At 36.5% G+C, this 25,192-nt stretch overlaps 1 protein-coding gene across 7 annotated transcripts in view; it reads left to right on the plus strand.

The window, feature by feature from the left end:
* Window positions 1-25,192, plus strand: part of LOC112058321 (latrophilin Cirl) — a 461,192-nt gene that overhangs the window by 423,525 nt on the left and 12,475 nt on the right. For 4 of the 7 annotated variants that reach the window (XM_052889340.1, XM_052889339.1, XM_052889342.1 and 1 more), the window contains 16 exons: window positions 10,280-10,469; window positions 13,738-13,844; window positions 15,504-15,709; window positions 16,226-16,376; window positions 16,953-17,081; window positions 18,044-18,185; window positions 18,774-18,937; window positions 19,490-19,609; window positions 20,031-20,161; window positions 20,587-20,746; window positions 21,541-21,708; window positions 22,026-22,148; window positions 22,618-22,799; window positions 23,209-23,336; window positions 23,738-23,963; window positions 24,784-24,949. In XM_052889340.1, the coding sequence (XP_052745300.1) occupies window positions 10,280-10,469; window positions 13,738-13,844; window positions 15,504-15,709; window positions 16,226-16,376; window positions 16,953-17,081; window positions 18,044-18,185; window positions 18,774-18,937; window positions 19,490-19,609; window positions 20,031-20,161; window positions 20,587-20,746; window positions 21,541-21,708; window positions 22,026-22,148; window positions 22,618-22,799; window positions 23,209-23,336; window positions 23,738-23,963; window positions 24,784-24,949 (2,493 nt within the window). Of the gene's footprint in view, window positions 1-10,279; window positions 10,470-13,737; window positions 13,845-14,918; window positions 14,937-15,503; window positions 15,710-16,225; window positions 16,377-16,952; window positions 17,082-18,043; window positions 18,186-18,773; window positions 18,938-19,489; window positions 19,610-20,030; window positions 20,162-20,586; window positions 20,747-21,540; window positions 21,709-22,025; window positions 22,149-22,617; window positions 22,800-23,208; window positions 23,337-23,737; window positions 23,964-24,783; window positions 24,950-25,192 lie in introns of those variants that run through there. The other 3 variants (XM_052889341.1, XM_052889345.1, XM_052889344.1) reach the window with 2 other exon arrangements.

Below are 25,192 nucleotides of genomic sequence, written 5' to 3' on the forward strand. Positions count from 1 at the left end.
CTAATGTGATGTGCATTATCAATACCTGCATTTATTATTTGAAATTTAAGTGTATGTCTGTAATTTTAAAATAAAAGTTAGTTTGTTTAAAAGTGCTTATAATTTAATTACGCAAAAAAGTAGAAAATAAGTTCACTTTCGAGTTATACGAGACAACCAATCAATTACATTAATTTGTTACTTCCAAACACAGTAAACCGTTCGACTAAATATAGAATCAGTCACGAATAAATATAATGGCTAATAATGTTGCAAATAAAACAGCTAGACCATTAATTAATAACTAGTACTCTAGCGTAAAACGTTCCTTTATAAAACTTGCACCATCAATAACATTTTCTTATTAAAACCGCGAGCTGAAATTAAATTGCTTTTACAGTGTGTGTACATAGTTATGACCTATTTTCTGTTCTTAATTCAAACTGCATCCAGGGGCTGTCTTCGCAATTAATTGCTGGATCGCGTGATCACTACGCTTCCCCTGATAATAGATCTAACGCGGCACTGAGGAGGATTTTCTTTTTAAAACGCCCCATCTCTCAACCGGTGCTGCGGTCCTGGTACTTTTAACCGATATTGATAAAAGTGTTTTTTTAACCTCCGATGAAAAAAGAGGGGTGTTATAAATTTGACGTGTCTGTCTGTCTGTAGCACCATAGTTCCCGAACGGATGAAACGATTTCAATTTATATTGTTTTGTATGAAAGGTGAAAAGTTCTGGGGGGGGGGGGGAGGGTGAAAGTGGGGAAGAATAATCGAATATACTCGAGTGAGGTCTCAAATAAAGGCACACTGAATATTGATGACTTGATCGAGAGTGTAATTAATAATTTCATGACCTTCAGGAGTTTTTTTTTTTATTATTGAGAAAGAATACTATAAGGAACTTAAGCTAACTTATCCTAATAACTATACAAATCATGCCCACGTGGAATGGTGGCAAGTTTTAAAGGAGTTTTTAAAAATATTCAATTTTATATTTATTTACTCTTGACAAGTTAGCCGTTGACTACCATCGCACCTGATGGTAAGTGATGATGCAATCTTAGATGGAAGCGGGCTAACTTGTTAGGAGGAGGATGACAATTCACACCCCTTTCGGTTTCTGCACGTGTTATCATGATGATTCAACCCTTATTATTCTGATAATCGTTTAAGTCAATAATTGTCATAAAGCGAAAAGCTTCGACCAACATCATATTAAGATTCAAGCGAAAGCTGATATAATATTTTATTATTGAATGTGGGTCAAGGGTATACAGAAGACAGAAGTCTATAATCCTTGATACGTTTTGTGAGGAGGTTCCTCACACTGCAACCCTTATCGCCAAGTTGTATAAGAATCAAAAATGTCCACAACGAGAAGTGACTTTAAAAAAAAATAGTGTTTTTGTTTTATGTTATTGCGAATATATATGCGATCTGAAAAGCGATGAGAATTGAACCCAGGTGCTTTCGTTTACTAGACAAGATATTTCAAACTGCGCCAGAAGGGTCCCTTAGGACAAAATACCAAATTCTTAGATGCCGAGAGCAAAGAACTGATGATCATTAAACCCTTTGAAGGCGCGGTATTTGAACCTATTGACCTCTCAAGTGTAAGCAAGGATTCGCTTCAAATTATTCTGCATGTTAACAGCTCGCAACATTGTTAAGCCAGACTCTCGACGGTTTCATCGCTCGTGATGAAAACTTTATATTTTAAAGGCACGCGTAAACCGGCTACTTTTTCGGCAATTTACGGTAGCGAATGTGGCTATATTGTCGTGTTAATGTAATATGTTTCTTGCTGAAATATATTTCGTACGAGTCAGATTTTGTATGAATAAGGTTTTGCTTTTGTATGTCTCTTTTACGATTTTTGCTTAAGTACACATTCTTTTAAACACAATTTTAGCTACATCTTTAAGGTACCTACTTGTTATTGTAATATCGTTACTATATTCAATAAAATGCCTGCATACTTGAGAATTTTCTTAATTCTCTACGTGTGTAAGTCTGCCACATTTAGCCAGCATGGTGGACGGGAAGGTCCAACCCCTCCCGTGATGATGGTTTAATAAAAACATAAATTATTTCATTCACAATTTTCGATAAATTATAGCGTAGCGTCTAAATAACAAAGCTTCTTTTGGTGAGTAACGACAAATACTCTAGGAATTTTAACTTGAAACAACTAAATACCAAATGTGTATTTAGTTGTTTCAAGTCAAAATTCCTAGAGTATTTGCCTACCTACTATTTTACTTTTCCTTCTCATCGTTTCGCACACACTTCACAATGTTGAAAAATTGTGTAACGTCTTTTGTTTAAAATTGTCGAGCTATTTTTATAATAAGAGCGTCAGCAATTTTTGTAGCCCGTTTACGATAAAGCAAGCTTATAACAATGTTGCGAAAAGCTTACATTTATATCACCTCCTACAAAACAGGCACTAAAAGCGTGATAAAGGCAGCGTTAAAGGTACTGTCGGAGCATTTACGACTATTTCATATTGTAAATACATTTCATACACAATGATATTACTTACCCGACTTTGGGTCATTACGACCTCATCCTGAAATTTGCTATGTATGCAAAATACAGTGGATATGACCTCTGCCTCCGATTCCGAGGGTGTGGGTTCGAATTCGGTCCGGGGCATGCAGCTACTACTTTTCAGTTGTGTGAATTTTAGGAAATTAAATATCACGTGTCTCAAATGGTGAAGAAAAAACATCGTCAGTAAACCTGCATACCAGAGAATTTTCTTAATTCACTGCGTGTGTGAAGTCTGCCGATCCGCATTGGGCCAGCGTGGTGGACTAAAGCCTAACCCATTTCATTCTGAGAGGAGACTAGAGCTCAGCAGTGTCGAATACGGGTTGATATTGATGACAAAAGGCCTATATCCTGCAGTGGACGTCCATCGGCTGATATGATGATGAAAATATAACTACTCGACCAACGAAGCAGTTAGTCTAGTGCTTACCTTATGTGGGTTCTGACAATGGTCCTGGCTTTGAGTCTTGGGTCCATTTATTAAATATTCAGATTTAGAGTTTATATTGAGTCTAAGACAAATTTTCGGCGCAATTAATCATTATCTAGGACTTTCGTCCTCTGATTCAGCCTTCAAACATCTCTCGTCTGCACAGACCATTAAAACACCGAAAATGTATGAAAATATTACACTGAAATTTAATACCTGCTGCATATCACAGTAATTCTCTCTCTGCGAACTAGAAACGTATTCATTTTTCGGCGGCAAAAATATGCAAATTCTGTAATAATTAAATCAGTGGGGATATGTATTTGCCGCGCAAAATTGTCAACCCTTTTATAACTGTTCAAATATAACTTCACAAATTTGTAAAATGTGTAAAATAATTTATGTTAATTGAATAAATCAATTTCTTTTTTTTGTTTTCAATGTTGTTTAATTTATTCAAATTCATATTAAAAGCCGTCCGCCATATTAAGTCACTCTTGTGCGTCTTTTTTAGAATTATAAAAAAACTAGCCGACTCCCCGAGGTTTCACACGCGTAGTTCTCGTTCCCGTGAGAATATTGGGTTAAAATATAGTCTATTATACTCACAAATAACGTGGCTTTCCAGCGGTATAAAAATTTTCAAAATCGGTTTAATAAATTCAGATATTACCCCCTACAACACCATAGATCCTCTTTATTATATTAGTAAAGATTAACAAACATAAAATATTATATAAATCCATATCAGCCTATTTTAATGTTCCATATCATTTCTCCTTACAAGAGATGCTTAAAACCACCAAGCTGCTCCAGTGCGAGTTAGTGGGTTTAGGTTTATAATACTAATTTCCGACCACTGACAGTTAATAATAGTGACCGAGGCTTAACGTGCTTTCCAAGCACTGAGTATAACCCAAAGATTTTATAGTATAGATATGTGACTAGCGCGTCGAATCTAAGGCGGTCAAATTTGGCACATTGTAAACATTATTACTAAGATATAAATGTATTAGTTTTAAGTTATTACGTAGTTATGTATTGTGTTAACAAATAAATGTTTTCTATTCTATTCTAAACAGCGCACAGTAGGTAAATTCGGATCACTTTTTTCTGTGATTTTGTTGGCACGTAACATAATAGTAGAGAATCTTTGATATAACCACCAACCATTCCAAATTCAAATAATAGGTTAATGACATATAAAAACAATAAGTGGCATAATAAATCTTCCGGTATACGTCATACAGGTGGTATAAAAGTGGTATAAAAGCGGTATAAATCAAACGTAGAGGTCATAAATTACACCGCAGCCAGTAAAACCCTATCTCGCTAAAGTGGCAAATTGAAAAAGCACTTTTATAGTGTATTTATGGCCCCCCGTAGGATCCGTGTCAAAGCGGAGATTCAGGAAGGATTCTTCCCTCAATTTTTTAGTTCAGGTTATGTTTGGATTGTAGCTTTGTGACCCTTTTATGTCCTTACCTTTTACGGGTTGGGTCAAAAATGGGAAAACAGGTTATTTGATAGTATTGATAATGTTTAAGTAACTGTTACAGTTTTACAGTAGTATTTTTTTTTATTCTTTACAAGTTAGCCCTTGACCACAATGTCACCTGATGGTAAGTGATGGATGCAATCTAAGATGGAAGCGGGCTGACTTGTTAGGACTAGGATGAAAATCTCCCTTTCGGTTTCCACACGACATCGTACCGGAACGCTAAATCGCTTGGCGGTAGGTCTTTGCCAGTAGGGTGGTAACTAGCCACGGCTGAAACCTCACCAACCAGACCGGGACCAATTAGGAAATCCCTCAATCGGTCCAGCCGGGAATCGAACCCAGGACCTCTGTCTTGTAAATTCACCGCGCATACCACTGCGTATGTCTATTTGTGATTTCAAGATAAGTGTCTTCTCAAGCGCTTTAAACGATACTGAAACCCGATTGAACTTTTTTTTTAATTTTTGTCTGTCTGTCTGTCTGTCTGTCTGTCTGTCAGGGCTTATTTCTAGAACGGCTAAACCTATTTCAACGGGACTTTCACTGATAGATAAAGGAGGTTATCAAGCAACATATAGGCTACTTTTTATCCCGGAAAAATCACGCGGGATTTATGAAAATACTAGCTGACTCCGCGCGGTTTTGACCGCGTGGTTCCCGTTCCCGTATAATACGGGAATTATATATAGCCTTCCGCGATAAATGGGCTATCTAACACTGGAAGAATTTTTCAAATAGGACCAGTAGTTCCTGAGATTAGCGCGTTCAATCAAACAAACAAACTCTTCGGCTTTATAATATTAGTATAGATTCCAAGCCACATGAAGTAGTTTAAAGACCTCTGCTACTACTAATTACATATTTTCACAGTTTATTATCAAATAGTGTGATTTTTACAATTTAACAAAATGATATTAATTGAATCCAAAAATCCCCTAACTCAAACTGAAACGCGTCGACCGAAACCATTACTTTCATAATAAAATTTAGCCTAATCCCATAGGCTACTGCTGACACCGATTAATGGCACGCAAAATTAAATTCACCACCGTCATTGGTGCATTTACAGACAAAACACTCGAATATCAACCATAATGACAATATGAATAAAATTCATTTTTAAATAACAAAGCGTAAATGCGATTCGCACTTCGAATTGGATATCGAATGACGTTCACATGTATTCTCTAACGAGTTTCCATGATAGGGGCTTATTATCTCTTTGTTATAACACATACGATTTTAGACTCTATTTTGAATGGAATAAAGACATGTTATGTGTATGATAAGTTGGTAATTTTCTCGAAGGGGGTAGTTGGAGCAAAAGGAATTGTTTAGTAAAACACCAAGTTAATTACAATTTTACGTGTACAGAAGTGCTCTCGGCGGATTAATAAACGATATTTCAAATGTAATGTTCGAACGATTAGTGTGGGACGTTTAGTCTTAGGCTGGTTGTCCACTGTACATTGTGAAAAACAGCTTAAACCTAGTTGAATGAGCTAATTACTTTAAGGAGTTTGCTTACTAGGTACGAAATTTTTAAAGGAAATTGAAATTTTACGCATTTACAAGTCTAGCAAGTTAATTAATTATATTATGTTTTAACATTTAGTTGAGAATAACAATTACCAAAATTATTAGCTAATAATGTACAAGACATGTATTCAAAAGTTCGATTTTTATTATAAAATCGAAAGCGAAATCTAAAATATAATACTTACTTATCGGTTTGCTCAACTAAAATAAGAACTCGTATTACATAATTATTTGTTTATTAATAACTTAATAATGTTTTAATTTAACAATTAATTTAGTCGCTGTTCTAACACAATAAACGTCAGGCAAATATTTATTGAATATAATCGGTTAAGTTTATTTTTAACGTCAATTAGAAATGTTTATTTAACAAAACTAATCACTATCAGATATGAAAAAAATCTTTATTATGTTACAATTACAATTACTAGTAAAATTCATGTTTTGTCAGTTTTTATTAAAAAAAAAAAAACTTTGTAACTATATTCAAATAATTAAAGTAACCAACTTACTACGGGTGTAGCATAATTATGTAAAATAAATGCCGTATACTTATTAATGGATCATCATTATCAACCCATATTCGGCTCACTGCTGAGCTCGAGTATTAATGGCTACAGGCCCAAAATATTTTTTCTCAATGTACTTGGTAACGACAACCTAACGGCATTGAAACCTTAATAGGCCCACGTTCAAGAGAAATCTTAAAATTGATTCCTATCAGACTATTTCAAGTTCCAATTTATCTCTATGACAAAATTCAAGTCAATATGACAAGTTAACAGACAGGCAGAGTTATGTATATTAGCTAATATGGATTAACCAAGAATATTATCATTTCATCATAGTTTATTAGTTGGTTAATTGTTAACCCTTAACCAATGGGGAAAAGCTCCCAGCTAAAATCACAAACATCGTATTACAAATGTAAATGATATAGTTTCTGCTAACACAAATTGCCCGCAAAACTTATAATGGGAAAATTTGTAAACCACCGTCAAAACTGGGGAAAAATAATTACCCTATCCCCCTTTACGAGAAACCCGTAAATTGTTTTCGACCCTTCATAACAAGTAGAGCTGGACACTCGCTATAAATCATTTTTATTACCCCCCTCCTGCCACCACCCTCTTAAGGGGGTAACTTGAGATTGAGGGTGATCGCACATCTAATAGTCTCCCAACGCCGTACGTGCCGCATATCTCTAAACAAGCGTGCGTTAACTCGTTGTTTAAAGAAATTTTAAAAATGTAAAACAAACAATAATTTTTCAATGATGTTAACTCATAAGAGTTAAAAATACTGGGACGTCACCAAATGAATATATAATTTGTTTTTCATTAAAGATATACAAAATGAATTTAATTAAATCAAAACTGAAATGGTGTACCTACAATAAAACAAATAGACTAACCCTACCTGTTGGTAAAAAAATCATGCTTAGTCACACGATATATGCATGACGCGTATTATACATATAACTTACTATGTGTTTACCAAAAATGCGCTAAAACCTTTAATTTATCTATAAGTAGCCTGATAATTGAATAATAATCAGCTAATTGTCACTTCTATAACACAAATCAACTTGAGTAAGTTTAGAAATAAATAATAATTAACAACTATTGGAATCGTATCCAGCAGGGTAATTCGCTATCTTGACGTATGCTAGTTGACATACAAAATTGAAATTATAAGTAAAAATTTCATCCGGTGCTCACTAGTGGATATTACACAGTAGTCAATTGATTTGATATTTATTTTAAAAGGTTGATAATAAAGACTAAAATGGTGAAGATATTTTGAATTCTAACCGCATGTCGCTGCATTAGGGAGATGGGTCAACAGCACTAAACGGGGTGAGTTGAGATTTAGTTGAAGATACGAGGTGTTATTTTCGAAAGGTTTAAAATAGTTCCGCGTATCGATCTTATCTTTTATATCGATACAAACTGCAGTTTTGCGTGCACAGGGTACTGGAGTAGTGTTGCGCCACGGACGTCTGTTATCGATAATAGGGATTTATAACCCTTTTCGAATTTGTTGCTTCCTTTTGAGTGGATTGCTATTTGAATTTATATTCGTAAGTGTAGAAACTCCTAGTACGTTTGCTTTGTACGTTTTGTTTACAGTTGATTCAACACGCTAATTAGTTGTATATCACTAGTGAAGAGTACATTTCATTGAAAGTTGTAATGTTTTAGGTTAGAAACTCAAATTATTACCGAGGCTGTAGTTTATTTCAGGATAATTACAATTATCTAATTGAATTGTTATTTCACTGCATATTGTTTAGAAAAGTTAGCTCCGAATTTAATTATATTAGTTCAAAGTTGTGTTATGTGTCAGAGAAATTTCAGGAAATTATTTGTGTAGTACAAACTGGGAGTTGAGGATTTAATATTATGGGATATTTACAAAAAAAAATAGTAAAGATGTTTGAAAATAAACAATAACTAAAGTCTACAACAGGGCTCTGGCAGTGTGTCCAACACACCATTTTGTGAATTTTTAATAGAGTGGGACATCTTTATTTGAATTAAAATGTCGTAAATAGAAGGACGTCTTGGTAGAAATAATTGTCGACGTACAAAATAGTGACTCGAATATCGTCAATGTTTTATTTTTTCACCCTCGCTACAATTATATTTGTAACAATCCACAATAGGACACGTTTAATTGCCACTAATATCATAACGACACAAATTGTAAGCTACGGTATTATTTATTTCTGTGCGACACCAAATCTGTGTCCAAAATACATCATAATTGTGGTATTTAGTTCTACGATATCAAATTAATTTGTATTGTCCGATGGGGCGATAAGACAACGGTCGAACGTAATTATTTGTCGATAAATATGTCCCCTCATTAAAAGCATACGATTTTATAAATAAAAAACGTAACAGCCCAACTTTGGCTGGGAAATTTTGATTAAACCCGTGTTACGCTAATGCTTTAAACTCAATATAATTTATTGTACAGCCTTATCAGTATTTTATCGCAACACTAATTTACTGGTGAAGTTTAGATTAATAACTCCATTTTTTCGCCTTAATGCGATGGCGCTATAAAAGAAAATTGCCCGTCGAATAAGTTAACCTATTCTAGGGGGTTTATCGACACATTTCTCATTTACATCAACGGCAACCCTATTATAAGATTCGAGGCAGTATATTATGTATTGTTCGCGGGCTTCATTTCGTCGTATGACGTAGCGAAAACGGCTTAAACGATCTGTCTGTGCCGTCATTAATTTGCCCAGATTTATTATATCCGGAATATGCACACCTAACCCGATGCGAAGTTAAGACGATAAATCTTCGCGGTGCGTCCGTTGCATCTTGGATTCGCGTTTAAAAAGTAATCTATGTAATATATACGCCGATGGACAGCACTTCGGCTGTGGAAATATTGTTTCACGCTGTTTGTTCGCTGATGAATCGCTCGGAATTGATTATGAAACGTTGAGTCGACAGTTTTTGCGTTTTTGTCTTCCATTGGGTGTTTGCTTTTGAATTGGTAAATGGTTTCTGAACGTAACGATCCGATGAACAATGTCCGTGCCCGTTTAATTGGATTTATTTTTGGGTTCGATGTTTTCCGAACGTTGTTTTTCTGGAGTCCGGGAATGGATGGCGGGGCGGCTTATTTTCGGGGCACCGTAGTTAGGTGCTAAGTTATTTGCGCCAGTGAATTCGCTGGATGCCGCGGGTATTTTTGACTCGGAAAATAGAAGGTTGAAAGAGATTTTTTGCTGTAACTACCTCATGTTTCATCGATAACAGTTTTTTCAACGCCCTACCGAGAATTATATTTGTGAATATTTTATACATTACGAGTTTATGCTAACGGCTTGTTGTGAAACGTTTTTCTCTATATTAAAACTGAAGGCGTGAAATTCAACAAATAGACAAACAAAAACCACCACTTTCAACCTCCAAGAGAGAGGCAATTAACGTGCTCTGTAAAGCACGGGGTCGTTAAACCAATTTCCGATTCCCGGTTTGCTACTGGGAAATTCTTGTATAGAAGCAAAATCCACTAAATTGAAAGACTCGGAACTCAAAAGTTCGAGGTTCGAGTTCTGGTCATAAGCTAATTAAAACTAAACTAGCACTAGACCAACAACTCGAGAATTTTATACCAACTAATAAGCTGATAATCTATTCGGTTTTATTAATAAGGTAGAACCTCCTCCTTTTTGGAAGTCGGTTAATAAGTCCTTATTGTATACTTGAAATAACTTTACGTCTCTTTCCTTCCAGAACCAAGATATGAAACAGCGTACGCGTGCGAAGGGAAGACACTGAAGATCGGCTGCGGCGAGGGGTCGGTGATCCACCTCATCAGGGCCAACTATGGGAGGTTCTCCATCACCATATGCAACGACCATGGCAACACTGACTGGAGTGTCAACTGCATGAGCACGAGGAGTTTACGGGTTTTACATAGCAGGTTAGTAGCATAACAGACTAAAAAAAGCTGGATAAGCGCGTGTTAGACGCGCCCACCGAGGGTTCCGTATTAAGTTCCTAAACTATTTTTAATGAACCTGCATTAAAAATAGTTCAGGAATCGAATAAAGTAGTTGACTCATATTAAATTTAATATAAACAATATTATGATTAAAAAAAGTTAAAGATTTCTTAAAACTTAATTTAAATATTACGTATTTTTTAAAAAACGCTATCGTCCATTTTGTGAAGTATATAACACACTTGATGTACTAAACGTCAAACTAATTGATAATTAATATTTTTGTCTCCCACCATGTGCGTGCGGGGAAGTGAGGTGCATCAGTCGTGGGTTTTTCATTCATCGCTACACGCTCCCCGGCCCACGCGGACCATCGGGAGTGTTACGAACGAATTTGCCAAGCTATACCTAGATAGCGCGAATATTAGCATCATTACATATTGTTGCGAAGCTGAAGTGGCAATGGGCGGGGCACATAGTGCGAAGAGCCGATGGACGTTGGGGTCCCAAAGTGCTGGAATGGCGACCCCGCACTAGTAAGCGCAGTGTTGGCCGACCCCCCACCAGGTGGACTGACGACATCAAGCGAGTCGCAGGGATTCGCTGGATGCAGTTGGCTCAGTATCGTGATGTTTGGAAGTCACTACAAAAGGACTATGTCCTGCAGTGGACGTCCATCGGCTGATATGATGATGATGATGATGATGACATATTGTTTTGTCAATTATAAAGCTGCGTTACCACAAGGCGACCGCGTATACCATTGCCGCAATAATACTGACGCAACAAATTAAACCGCAGTGTTATTACGTTTAATACCGATACAGTCGCGCGCTATATTTTAGCTAAAATTGGAATTTCGATAAAGCGTCGTCCATTATAATTAATAGTTTCGCATAAACTGGGGAACTGACTTACTCCTATACCACATTTTTTTACATAACCATCATGATATCTGTCCATCTTATAATAAGTGCGTTGATAATGTTGCTGTAGTAATAGAGTAAAGTCCCAGTGCGATCTGAGCCATGGAATATGGCTTATAAGCTAAGGCTAATAACACAATTTTTTAGGTACCTTTCTCACCTGCTCCCTACCCAGGTGTCACAGAGCAAATCTCTATAAAGACGAAGTATTCAAAGCATTGAGTTTTTCCCTCCCCTCCCTCGGGAACCTTGATTTTTCCGGGATCCTATGTGGACAATACCTATTTGGATATTGAAAGTGCATAGTGATAGCGGATCGCTGTGGCCTGCAGACGGGTGACACCTTAAAACACCCCATTGTCGACCTTCACATATCACACATAACCTATTCTTCATATAGCCCGTCAGTTAAGGCCAATCAACCTAGGGCCAACCAACTCTCGACGTTGACCGTAAGTAGTTCAAAATAAATCGAAAACTGGAAATCTTAAAATTAAAGTTACGAGGGTCCCAAATGCTCTTTGTCCGTCGATACATGTATTTATAACATTAGATATTTACAAAGTTAGGTACAAAGTTGTGCATTTTAAGAAATTAAATATCACGTGTCTCAAATGGTGAAGGAAAAACATCGAGAGGAAACCTGCATACCAGAGAATTTTCTTAATGCTCTGCGTGTGGAAAGTCTGCCAATCGGCAATGGGCCAGCGCCTCCTACTTCTGAGATGAAACTCGTGCTTAACAGTGAGCCGAACATGGGTTGTTAATGATGATAATGTTACTTAGTTAGGATATTAGAATGTGAACGAAGGCTTAGGCAATTGAGTTGCATGCAATTTGCATAGCTACAAAAGCAATGGTAATAATAATTATTATTATCATAGCGTTAATAATGTAAATCAATGGTTTAATTAATTAAAAGCAAATAATTTACGCGTGGCCACATCCGACCCCATTAATAAAACCTGTTGCACTTTGGATTAGAATCTGGGTACACCTAACTAAATACTAAATTATCCAATGATTTTATACTACTATATTATATTATAGTGCCTTATTTTAATTAAGTTACATAGTAAACAACGAAAGTTCTTTAAACAAATCTTACCTAAATATTGTCTAAAATATCGAGTTGTGTGTTGAGGGAGTGTAAAATTTATATACATTTAAATATACACATATGTAAGTAAACACAAGATTGTGCTTGTGTGCGCTCAGTGGAGTAGTTAAATTCAGACTTCTTTTTGCGATAATTTTGTGGGCACAATATATAAAAATATACACTATATACAATACATAAAAAAGTATAAAATATCGTTGAAATTATAATGACATAGTCGGTTACCTTTTACAAAACTAAGCCAGTTAACTGATTTGGATGTAATTTGGTTTAGAGATAAATTGAACCTTGCAACAAAACATAGGCTACTTTACATCCCGAAAAATTCACGGTTCCAGCGGGATTTGTTAAAAATTGAATTTCAAGGGAACGGAGTCGCGGGCGTTTATAAAAATCAGTAATTTTAACTCTGTACCGTAATGGACTTGTAATTTTTAACTACGCAACGGAAATTTTTGTACATCATTACAGGCCGGACGCCAAAATATCTAAAATTAAATATTCTCCCAAGTTTATTACATTTCGCGCGAGATTGTGAAGGGCCCTTGCAAATGGCGCCTAAATTGATTGTTGTTATGTGAGGCCCAGGAAAATTTGTTGATAACTGTGATAGAACTATCATCATCATTATCAACATGGGCTGTTAGTAATGATGACACTGAGTCATTAATCATTAGCCTATATGGAACAACGCTGGTCCAAAGAGAGTAAAACTTTGACTTGAGGTCAAAATAGGCTAATTAACACTTTTATTTTTAAATGGTCTTAAATAGTTCATTATCGTTCTACTAAATTGAAAAAAAATCATATTTTTTGAGATGTGATTACATGAAAATTTTAGTTTTTAAATATGTTTTTGACAATATAAGCCAAAACGCCTGTTAGCCCTAATGGTCTATTATTTCAACTGTTTCATGACGTCACTATAACAAATCTCTTAGAAACGGGGCGTTTGACAAAAATATTAGTTAACAGTTATTTTGGTACATAAAGTAACATTGTGACGTCACAAAATAGACAACAGCGTTTTTGACGTTTGGAAAATTTAAAAAACATACAAGATTTTTTTAAATATAGTTACATTAAGGTATAAAAAAAATCGTTGTCGAAGTAATGTCAGGTGTATTCCCGAATTCACCATTAACTTCCTCGCGTCTTATTGTTTTAATTTTAATTAATTGAATTTTTATTTGTTTCACAGATGCAGTATGCACCAAAACTGCAGCATACTGGCGAGCACGAACATGTTCGGTGATCCGTGTCCGAACACGCTGAAGTACTTAGAGGCTCACTACCAATGCGTGCCAGGTAAAATATAATCTATACTAATTATTATAGACTCACTACCAATGCGTGCCAGGTAAAATATAATCTATACTAATTATTATAGGCTCACTACCAATGCGTGCCAGGTAAAATATAATCTATACTAATTATTATAGGCTCACTACCATTGCGTGCCAGGTAATATATAATCTATACTAATTATTATAGGCTCACTACCAATGCGTGCCAGGTAAAATATAATCTATACTAATTATTATAGGCTCACTACCAATGCGTGCCAGGTAAAATATAATCTATACTAATTATTATAGGCTCACTACCAATGCGTGCCAGGTAAAATATAATCTATACTAATTATTATAGGCTCACTACCAATGCGTGCCAGGTAAAATATAATCTATACTAATTATTATAGGCTCACTACCAATGCGTGCCAGGTAAAATATAATCTATACTAATTATTATAGGCTCACTACCAATGCGTGCCAGGTAAAATATAATCTATACTAATTATTATAGGCTCACTACCAATACGTGCCAGGTAAAATATAATCTATACTAATTATTATAGGCTCACTACCGATGCGTGCCAGGTAAAATATAATCTATACTAATTATTATAGGCTCACTACCGATGCGTGCCAGGTAAAATATAATCTATACTAATTATTATAGGCTCACTACCGATGCGTGCCAGGTAAAATATAATCTATACTAATTATTATAGGCTCACTACCAATGCGTGCCAGGTAAAATATAATCTATACTAATTATTATAGGCTCACTACCAATGCGTGCCAGGTAAAATATAATCTATACTAATTATTATAAGCTCACTACCAATGCGTGCCAGGTAAAATATAATCTATACTAATTATTATAGGCTCACTACCAATGCGTGCCAGGTAAAATATAATCTATACTAATTATTATAGGCTCACTACCAATGCGTGCCAGGTAAAATATAATCTATACTAATTATTATAGGCTCACTACCAATGCATGCCAGGTAAAATATAATCTATACTAATTATTATACGCTCACTACCAATGCGTGCCACGTAAAATATAATCTATACTAATTATTATAGGCTCACTACCAATGCGTGCCAGGTAATCTATACTAATACTATAAATGCGAAAGCAAGTAAATCTGTAGCTGTCTTTTCACAGCTAAACGGATGAACCGATCAAGATAAATTTTATAGGATACTACTACTATATGCAGTACATAGCCAACCCGCATAGGTGCATGGTGGGTCTAAGCTCCATATCTCCTATAAGGAGGAGGCCTGTACAATATCACTCTTTTGAAGCAAGTTCATGACTAACTTGCTTTATTGCAACAATAGCTTTAGGCTGCCTGTCCACCAAAGCGGAGCGAGGTTTCGGAGCGGAGTTTGCAGCCTATGTTAAATAAATAAACTATGTTAAATTCATTTTTTTAACCCCGCTCCGTTTCCTCACTCCGCTTACCGGTTTTATATGAATTTTTACACTAGCTAGCAAGTCCCTGTCCACTTAAGAGGAGCGGAGATTTTGTGCAATCCTATTGGTTAATATTTCTTCGTTTCTATCTATTTCGTCTCTATTGAATAAGAGAGATATAAATGGAGAATAGGAAGTTATACTTCAGTCGTGTGATGTTAAAATTAACTCTTTCTTCTCTTTCTCTTCCAGCATCAACAACTAGCACAACAACAAGGCCCTCCCCTCCTTGGTTGATAACCTCCCAGCCAACGGTTTGGAGGTCGACCGCACCGCCAGTGCCCAAAAGTCCAGTGATCTCGCCAGAGAAGAAGAAACCAACTGTGATCACACCGCCTACCTTCAGACCTCATATTACACTACCTCCCGAAGTTCAATTTGGAAATATTGGCACAAAGGTAAGTAACTAAGTAGTAATTAAAACTTGTGAGATTTCACTGAAGGTCCCCAAAATTTAACATCATTAATATCCAGAGAAAAAGAAATATATTTAGGTAATATCCAAACAATACCTTACCTTACCTTATCAGCCGATAAACGTCCACTGCTGGACATAGGCTTCTTGCATGGAATTCCAATAACAACGATCTCGAGCCGCCAGCATCCAATGGCTCCTTGCAACCCGCTTGATGACCTCAGTCCACTTTGAGGGAGGTCTTGGTCTCACCTTGGGACCCCAACGTCCTTCGGCTCTTCGAACTATGTGGCGCCTGCCCATTGCCACTTCATCTTCGCCACTCGCTCAGCTATGTCATTGACTCTTCATTTCTGAATCAATCACGCAAAGAAACTCCAAGCATAGCTCACTCCATCGCCCGCATGCAAAATACATGCATATGAAGAAATACAAGCTAACTGTTTTTCTTACAAATTGATTAATGAAGCAACCTAAAAATACATATCTTATTTTTCAGAAAACAACAACCAGACAACCAGATTCTTCATCAGAAAAAGAACCGCCTCAAGTGGAGAAGATACCAGATATTAAAGAGGAAATTCTTAAAGTCGCTGAACCAGACAGCAGTCCAAAAATTGACAAACCGAAACCTAAAGATGATGACATTTGTAAGCTGATTTATATTTTGTTACTTTAAATATTTGTATTTGAACTTAGTTAAAAAATAAACTACCCTAATCTCTACTACTCTATAAAAATTTAAAACCTCGTCTACTTTTCCGCTGCTAGGTATAGTTTATGTTTACCGAAAATATTGGTAGGCTTACTAATTCTTAAATTGTCTTAACTAATTAGTTTCAAAATAGCTGCAAGTCCTGTGAAGTCATTATCTCTTCTTACATTCAAATGAGGTATTAGTTAAGTATTTATATAGTACTTGTATTGCTTGAAACTGACTCAAATTCATCCCTAATTTGGAGAATGAAAGAAACAAATATATTTACATCTTACGCATCTAGTGAAATACTAATTAGATATTGAAGAAAGTTTGTAATATTTACTTGGAACTGACTCGATTTCATCCCCAATTTGAAGAATGAAAGAAAACAATAAATTGTCATAAAATGGAAAGATTAGTCAAGTATATTTATAAATACTAAACCTATTCGCGTGAAAACAAAACAGTCCAATGAGAAACAGTACAAAGTTGTCGATGAATAAAAATGAATCTCTATTTCTTTCAGTAGCTGCTACTGATGAAACTCTTCATTGGGCGCCCAAAGACGAAGTAGCTGACCCAACAGTACATATGCCGCCCAAAGAGAATCGACCCTTGGTCATTGATGTTATTGATGAATTTGAAAAAGCATTCTGTAAGTATCGCTTAAACTAAATGCAACATTTGCTGTTTAATTCTATTATACTCAATTAGGACGGTAGTGCCTTTTGTTTTAGTTGTAATTATTATAGTTGATAGATTTGGTTTGATTTTATTTTAAGGACAATTTGAAAAGTATTTTTCGTTGCAAAATTTTGTGTCATGATTAATTTTATTATGGACAATTTCGACGGTAATGCTTTCTGATTTAGTTGTAAATTGATCTGTGACTCAATTTATTTATTTAAAGGCAGTAAGTATTTGACTGTTTTGTTAATCAAACTTCAAAGCTATTTTCATTTTATATTCGAGATATTCAAGTCTTACCGAATAGGATTAAAACAATCAATCTATGCAACCAGCCAAAATATGTTCTATTTCCAATTTGAATAGTCTTGCGAGTATAGGATTAGATAGCTTTGAAAATGTTTTACCCAAAGCTCTTGCAGTTCTGTTTTGTATAATTTTTAACCGACTTCAAAAAAAGGAGGACATTCTCAATTCGACGCGTATGTTTTTTTATGTTTGTTACCTCATAACTTCGTTATTTATTAATCAATTTAGATTTTTTTTTATTTGAATGTTATTCCAGAATGGTCCCGTTTAATTTTAATGAAAATCGGTTTTGTAATTTTGTGTAGCGTTTTGTGAAGTCGGTTCTATTTTTATGTCGAAAATCGGTTGGTTTCTGACGATAGTTGAACGTGACAACGTCATAAGAAAACACTGATGAAATGGTTGCATTTTTCATAAGAAAATGTTATTTTTTCTAAAATACTGTATAATAATCTTTATAGACCAGAATATACTTAATTTCTTGTAAAAAAAGTTGGCAACCCTAGAGCGAGGGAACGACGCATGACGTCATCTTTTTTTGAGTGTGCAGCCTGCTTCATCGAATTAAAAGACGTTGTCACGTCAAAATTATTATTTCATACAATTATTTTTCCCATCCAGCAACAATAGCTACACCAGCCATCGGCAGGCGCGCCTTTTGTCCGCAAATCAACGCTCGCGGCCTTCATTGGAACTGGACCCTCGCTGGCACCTACGCTGTACAACCCTGCCCTGGTGGTGCCACTGGATTGGCACGATGGAAGTAAGAACTTTAGTTAGTTAAATATTAAATAGAACCTGTTACTTTCCGGAAATCACCGGTGAATTTAAATGGCAACACTTACAAAAATCGACAACAGTTCGTACCCTCCACGAACATTTAATTTCGGAACCTCAGAACACGAAGATTTTCGCAAAGAAAATTTTATTTACACACATTCAATAAAAACATTTTTTCTGTAATTGGAATCATCAACAGCTCATTATTGCTAATCGTCAAAAATACCTCAACGAGGTATATAAGAACGGAGGAGATGAAAATTTACACAATCATAATTCGCAAATTGCATTTGCAATGTTCACTATATATAAGCAAAAACCAAAACTGCTGTAAAAATTGAGTTTTTCTGTAATTTTATAAGCATCAACAGCTGTATATTTAATCCAAATATATACGTGAAGCAACATTTTGGACATGATGTAAGATTTTACATTTTATCCAAAATGTTGTTGCTTATTATCACGATTGTCCCTATGTTATCCGACATTGACTTATTGGTTTTGTGGTTTGCTTATGAAGCAAAAAGTAAGTATTTTATTCAGTACTAATGGTTTAATGGTCTCCTTTCAGATGCACCCTCACTGCTCACCCATATATTGAGGAACAACGACCCAGAAGACGCGGCAGTTCTGGCTTGCAGTCTGGGGAAAACTTCCACGACCTTGGGCTTGATCCGCCCAATGAGAGACAGTTGCAGCTCATTCGGAGGCTGGGGTCAGAAGCATTGCTTAAAGGTCAGTAATCTATACTAATAGTAATATTATGACGAGATAAAGTTTTTGATGTTGTAAAGATGTGTTTTGTGTTGTCGATATTAAAAATTCTTTTACTAATAGAAATTAGTCTGTATTTTATTCCCGTATCCTCACAGGAACGGGAACAACTGTTACTTTATTTGTAATTATATATAATACGAACTGTTAACGAAGGTACTTGTATTACGTTGTTGATGTTACTCTATTTAGAAGTTGGCAAGTTTTGCATATTCGAGTATGTTATAAAACAAAGACTTGCGCCGCGTTTGTCTGTCATTTCGCGATAACCTTAAAAACGACTGAACGGATTTTCATGAGGCATTCACCAATACAAAGAGTAATTTCTGATAAAGGCTTCCTGGGAGGAGGGAAGAAGAAGGGTTCCTGAGAAAGGCTACGTATATGTTTTATCAAACTCATGTATGAAGCGGATGAAATATAATGATAATTGTGTTTGCATTATAAATAGGTTCACATCAGTTTGCCAACCCAATTGAAGTCAGGCTAACGAATAACTTTAAATTGTTCCAGGTCGTGATGGTGACTCTCCAGAACATATGATAGATTACCGCGGAGTAGCAAATATTCCTGGCATTCCCGAAGTTCAAGCAAGCCTTAACAATCTGATTACCACAGGAGAATTGCTTTATTGTAAGTCATTCTAACGATCTAGTTGTATAGGAAATTTATTGGTACTGAAGCTAACGAAACAGTGAATTTTGATATTATCCGCTCACACATCGACACGTACATAAACACACACGCACGCATTCACTCACATACAAAAGTACGCACGGAGGCACTCACTCACACACTAACGCCCGCATGCACGCACTCACGCACGCAAGCACTCACTCACGCTGCAAGAATGCACACACGCACACGCACACAACATGTTACAGCTGTGTTGTACATTAAAAGACACGCTCCTTTTCTCCAAGATATAGTTTTGCACTAGTTTGGAGACCTTAACACTCATTATTATTGGAAAATTTTACCTTTTTATGTCTCATTTATTGATCTGTGTTTTGTGCTGATTTAATAAAAACCTTCTTTTTTCAACAATTTTTAGCGGATGCTATACCAGAATGGCACGGCGCTACACCAGACCTCAGCGAGTGCAGATCAGTTTGGCTCAACAGCTTGGAGGCCAGGGTCAGGGAGGGAGAATCACTCTTGAGCATCAGCAACGATTTAGCTCAGGTAAGCTCTTTCATTAAATTTCTTTATTGTTCAATTGTTAGTTAAAGAGATATTATTCGGTATATAATTAAAACATTGTGAAGTTTCTGGAGTAGACATCGATCTCCTATTAAAAAGTGGATGCACAATCAGCGACCAAAAAACGTCCCCACTCAATGAGTGCCAAACATAACTTCTTGGCACTCAATTCAAGTAGCCGCATTTGCAAATTCAACCTTAAACTCAATCCTTAGGGTTGACTTTGCTTTGAATTTGGGTTTTTATTGAATATTGGACTATATTTAAAGGTATAATTTGCGTTTTATCAGCCTATTTTTATTGTTTTTTAGACCTATTAGAACTTATAAGACCAGGTTTCCCTCTTTATAGGATATAGGGGAGTATATTTTATAGTATAATATACCGAATGGAATCTATTGTTATAGGTTACATCATCCAAAACCCTGTACGGTGGAGACATGATGACAACGGCTAGCATAATGAAGAAGCTCGCGCAGCGAATGTCTCAGAATGTGCAGACGTTTAACGACCTGCACCAGAAGGAGGCCCTGGTCACTGACATGCTGCTCGGTGTTATTAAAACAGGTGTGTATGAGTCTTCTATGTCAGTTAAATTATCAACCAATTTTAGTGAACCACTGGAGTAGACCTAAGTTACACGCTACGATAAATCTCAAGAAGTTTTATCGGCACGAGTAAGTCATTTGATCGTTCGGCTGTCGTCACGAGCCGAGATAGTACGAAGTGTTCCGTGAGTTAGGATAGGTCATTCTTGTGGTGATGTTCGATCCCTCCACACCTTTTGTTGGTCAATCGTTCGTGGAATATTTTGGGATAGGCGGGAAGAATGACTTGAGTGGAGAAGGGGAGTGTTAACTAGTTTTGAAAGACGTCTTTAACCCTACATACAACGGTCACAGCTCCGGGACTTCACTCAAGTTTATTCTCGGTCATTCGAGGGTTTATTGGTAACATTCTTGATGGAAATTCTTAGACCTGATGAGATTCCATTCAATAATCGTGTTTTGCTCTTTAAAGACGCTTCTCGTGTAAATCGATCTCCGACAAACGCTATCAGATGTCAATGGGTCCGACAGTTTTACTTGCTCTTTGAGGCATTAAGGTATACTAGTGTTATATCTGAGGTTTTTGAATAGGATAGGGGATAGTATAGGACTCTATATATGTAAAAATTGTACAGAATTATCAGAATGGAAAATTATATTTCCAACACCAGTTCGTCAACTAAAATGTCTTTCTCTTTGCAGGATAATTGTAAATGTTGATTTCACAACGTTTCAAAATCACCATAATATTGTTTTACTTGTGATTAAGCATAAATTGACTTTGTCACAATTTATCAAACTGTTTTTTTTTAGGTTCAAATCTACTAGAAGAAAGTCAACGTGCGTCGTGGTCAGACCTTAGCACGGACGCACAGAACAGAGTAGCGAGCGCCCTTCTGACCCAGCTAGAAGAGAACGCGTTTCTGTTAGCAGACGCTGTTACCAAAGAGAAGACCATCTTACAGATTGTGAAGAATATTTGTGAGTACATATATATTCATAAAAGTAAAGTTTTTCAACTGCAAAAATATTTGCAGGAATATGGAATACGCATGTATTTTTTATATTTTAATTGATTTCTGATTACGCAACAGCATATGAAATAAAATTTTGAAGTCAATCAACTTACGTGTTTTACGACGCCGGCCACATTCTTTTTCTCATGGCATTTAGTCTCTCTCTTTAGCCTCTTACTTTAAGTAAAGGTGTCTTGATTGTGTAGTCTATGAAAAGGATCATTCATTTTTAATTTAATTTAAAAAAGTTCACTTATTCAATATTCGCGTTTGTTTATCTAGGTCTTTCAGTAAGAGTTCTAGAAGTAAAGAATGTTGAAGACGAGACATTTCCATCGGTCATCGCACAAGAACAGTGGAAGGCTTCGGAGGATACTATTACTATACCAAAAGCTGCTTTACTAGGTCAGTATACCACAAAATTAATAAGATCAATAAAATATAGCTATGTTGACTATGTTATTGTTGTTGATATTGGTAATTTAAAATCTAAATCATCAACATTATCTCCTTTTTCCCCACTCACACAAATGGGGTCAGCAAAACACGAGAATGGCAACCTCTTCCATTACCTTCTATTATTCGTAAACTTATCAACTACACTCCTCTCCTCTAGCATATATATTCCTCTGACTTCCTCTCCCTTTTGTCCTTCCTCTTGCAAGTAAATTGTTCTTCTGGTAATGTGACTTTCATCCCTCCGCATATTATGAATATATTAAGCCAACCTTTTACTCTACGACTTTTCTGTCTCTGTCACAACTTTCAGACTTCCCCCTTCTGTGTTTATTTCTTATTTTAACCATTCCTAGTCATCATCCATATCCACCTCAACATGAAGTGTAATAAGTACCCAAAATATTGTTTATTCCAGAAAACCATCAAGTCGACCTGGTCAGGATAGTATTTTTCGCCTTCGATCGTCTAGAAGAGATCCTCCCACCAACATTCGGCAAGAGCCCACAATTTGCCGCCTACACGTCAGACCCCGCTTCGTCTACCAGCATCAACTCTGAACGGGAGAAGAAAAACATCACAAGAGTTTTGAATTCCAAGGTTTGAATTTCAATTTATCAACTTGGTTAAAATACCTCTTTTTATGAAAGATAACAATTATGACCAAGACCTTGATAACAATTATGCCTGATGCAAAGTAGTCGGTCTAAGTTGGAGAAGAAAAAGCTTGCTTGTCTAGAAGGTTATTCACTCTTGACTTGAAGGTGTTTAAATTATGGTAACTGTCAAGTAACACAAACGCTGGTAGGCCATTCCAAACGTTTGCTGTGCGATGAAACGTGGATGCAAGTCGTTTAGCGACTATATTCACCTGTACTGAAGTAGAAAAGCACACTCACTCACCAAATTACATCTGGTAACAAATTGACAGACCGTCCGAGGGTAAAATACGTAAAATAACTTTATTTTTTTTCTATTTTTAATCAGTTACATGATTTATTTATGACAGGTTATATCAGCAAGTTTAGGCAACGGCAGACACATCCAACTGTCACAAATGGTGCGACTCACTATGAAGCATTTGAAGACTGAAAACGTCACCAATCCAGCCTGCGTTTTCTGGGATTATACTTTACAGTAAGTCAACTAAAAATATATTTTTTTATGTAAATTATATTGAACTCATTTTAGACCGAAGAATTCAAGAGTCTTCTAAAAAGACTTTTCATGACTCATTCTCGTAAAAATAAATAGGGACTACATCGTTCCACTTGCTACGATCATTGCATACATCCTTTCTTCTTCAATTCTCATAAATCATTTCATACTTCTCTTGGCCCTCTTTTCCAATGTTTTGATTCACCCTTGCCTTATCCTTTTGTATCCAAGGGTGTAGCAAATTAAAGTTATACCTTCAATAACTTTTCAAATAATAAAAGTTATCTGACACTTATCGGTAGGTAGTGAAATGGGCCCTTAATTTACCTCAATCTCTCGATGTCTCAAGAAGAAATTAAAGCATAATTTCCCTTCCACAGCGGCTGGTCTCACGAAGGTTGCCAAGTGGAGTGGTCGAACCTGACACACACGGGTTGCGCTTGCTCCCATCTCACCAACTTCGCGATACTGATGGACGTGCACGGCGTGACGTTGAGCGCGACCCACCAGATGGCGCTGCGACTGGTTACCGTTATTGGTTGCGCCATCTCGGCGGTCGCGCTGCTGGCTGCCATTATTGTGTTCCAGTGTTTCAGGAATATGAAGGTGAGTTTAATATATTAGTTTACATACTGCAGACTGAGCTGTGATTACCCAGTGGATATGACCTCTGCCTCTGATTCCAGAGGGCATGGGTTCGAATCCGGTCCGGGGCCTGCACCACCAACTTTTCAGTTGTGTGCATTTAAGAAATTAAATATCACGTGTCTCAGACGGTGAGGGAAAAACATTGTGAGGAAACTTGCACACCGGAGAATTTTCTTAATTCTCTGCGTGTGTGAAGTCTGCCAATCCGCATTGGGCCAGCGTGGTGGACTAATGGCCTAACCCCTCTCATTTTGAGAGGAGACTCGAGCTCAGCAGTAAGCCGAATATGGGTTGATAATGATGATACTGCAGGCAGGTCATCTCCTTAGCCTCCTTGCCTGGTTAAGGCGCGGAGATTTTGCTCCCCCGGTCAGTTTCTTCCAACGCCTTTTGGGAGTGAGGCTTTATGGCCTATTGGGCCGTATTATCAGTCCAGGTGCCCGCCGCGGACTGCGATATCATCACTGTCTTTCGTTGGGGCGGTTTAAATCTTGATAAGTGAGAGTCCTATGTTGGATCCTACGTCCTTAAATGTGTCTAATGAGTATGTCTAGCAGTCCATAGTCATTTGTCTAGGCGTCTATGTACTAACTATACCTATGCACTGTCACTGTTTCACATCACTCACTTAATAGGACATCATCAACATCTATACATCTACTAACAGTATGGAAGTACATAAATCCAATAATCCACTTCCAAGCACCAGGATCTAAGCCGCCTGCAGTTGTAAAATATACTACTAAAAACTACAAATATTTTGTCTGTCTGTTTATAGTCGGATCGCGTGCTAATCCACAAGAACTTATGCGCGTGCCTGTTGATTGCCGAGGTGGTCTTCCTCTGCGGCATCGACCAAACCCAGGACCGAATCATGTGCGGCATCATCGCTGGACTCCTACACTACTTCTTCTTGGCTGCCTTCGCTTGGATGTTTCTAGAAGGTTAGTCTTCAATGTACCTACTCAGTTTCCCAAAATAAGATGCAGCCTATGGTAGAACTCGTTAGCCTAGCGTCAGCTAGTGGTAAATAATGAAGACGACATAATTTGCACAATTGCATATGCTCTTTAATTAGTCACTATGACTGACTGATGATGATTCATTTGTTAAACCCTTGTGCCTCGGTGCCGGTCATAAACATCTAGAAATGATCGTAACAGACTTAAATATTATCACGCTAAACC

The sequence above is a fragment of the Bicyclus anynana genome, chromosome 25, assembly GCF_947172395.1.
Source record: "Bicyclus anynana chromosome 25, ilBicAnyn1.1, whole genome shotgun sequence".
Taxonomy (NCBI): Eukaryota; Metazoa; Arthropoda; class Insecta; order Lepidoptera; family Nymphalidae; genus Bicyclus; species Bicyclus anynana.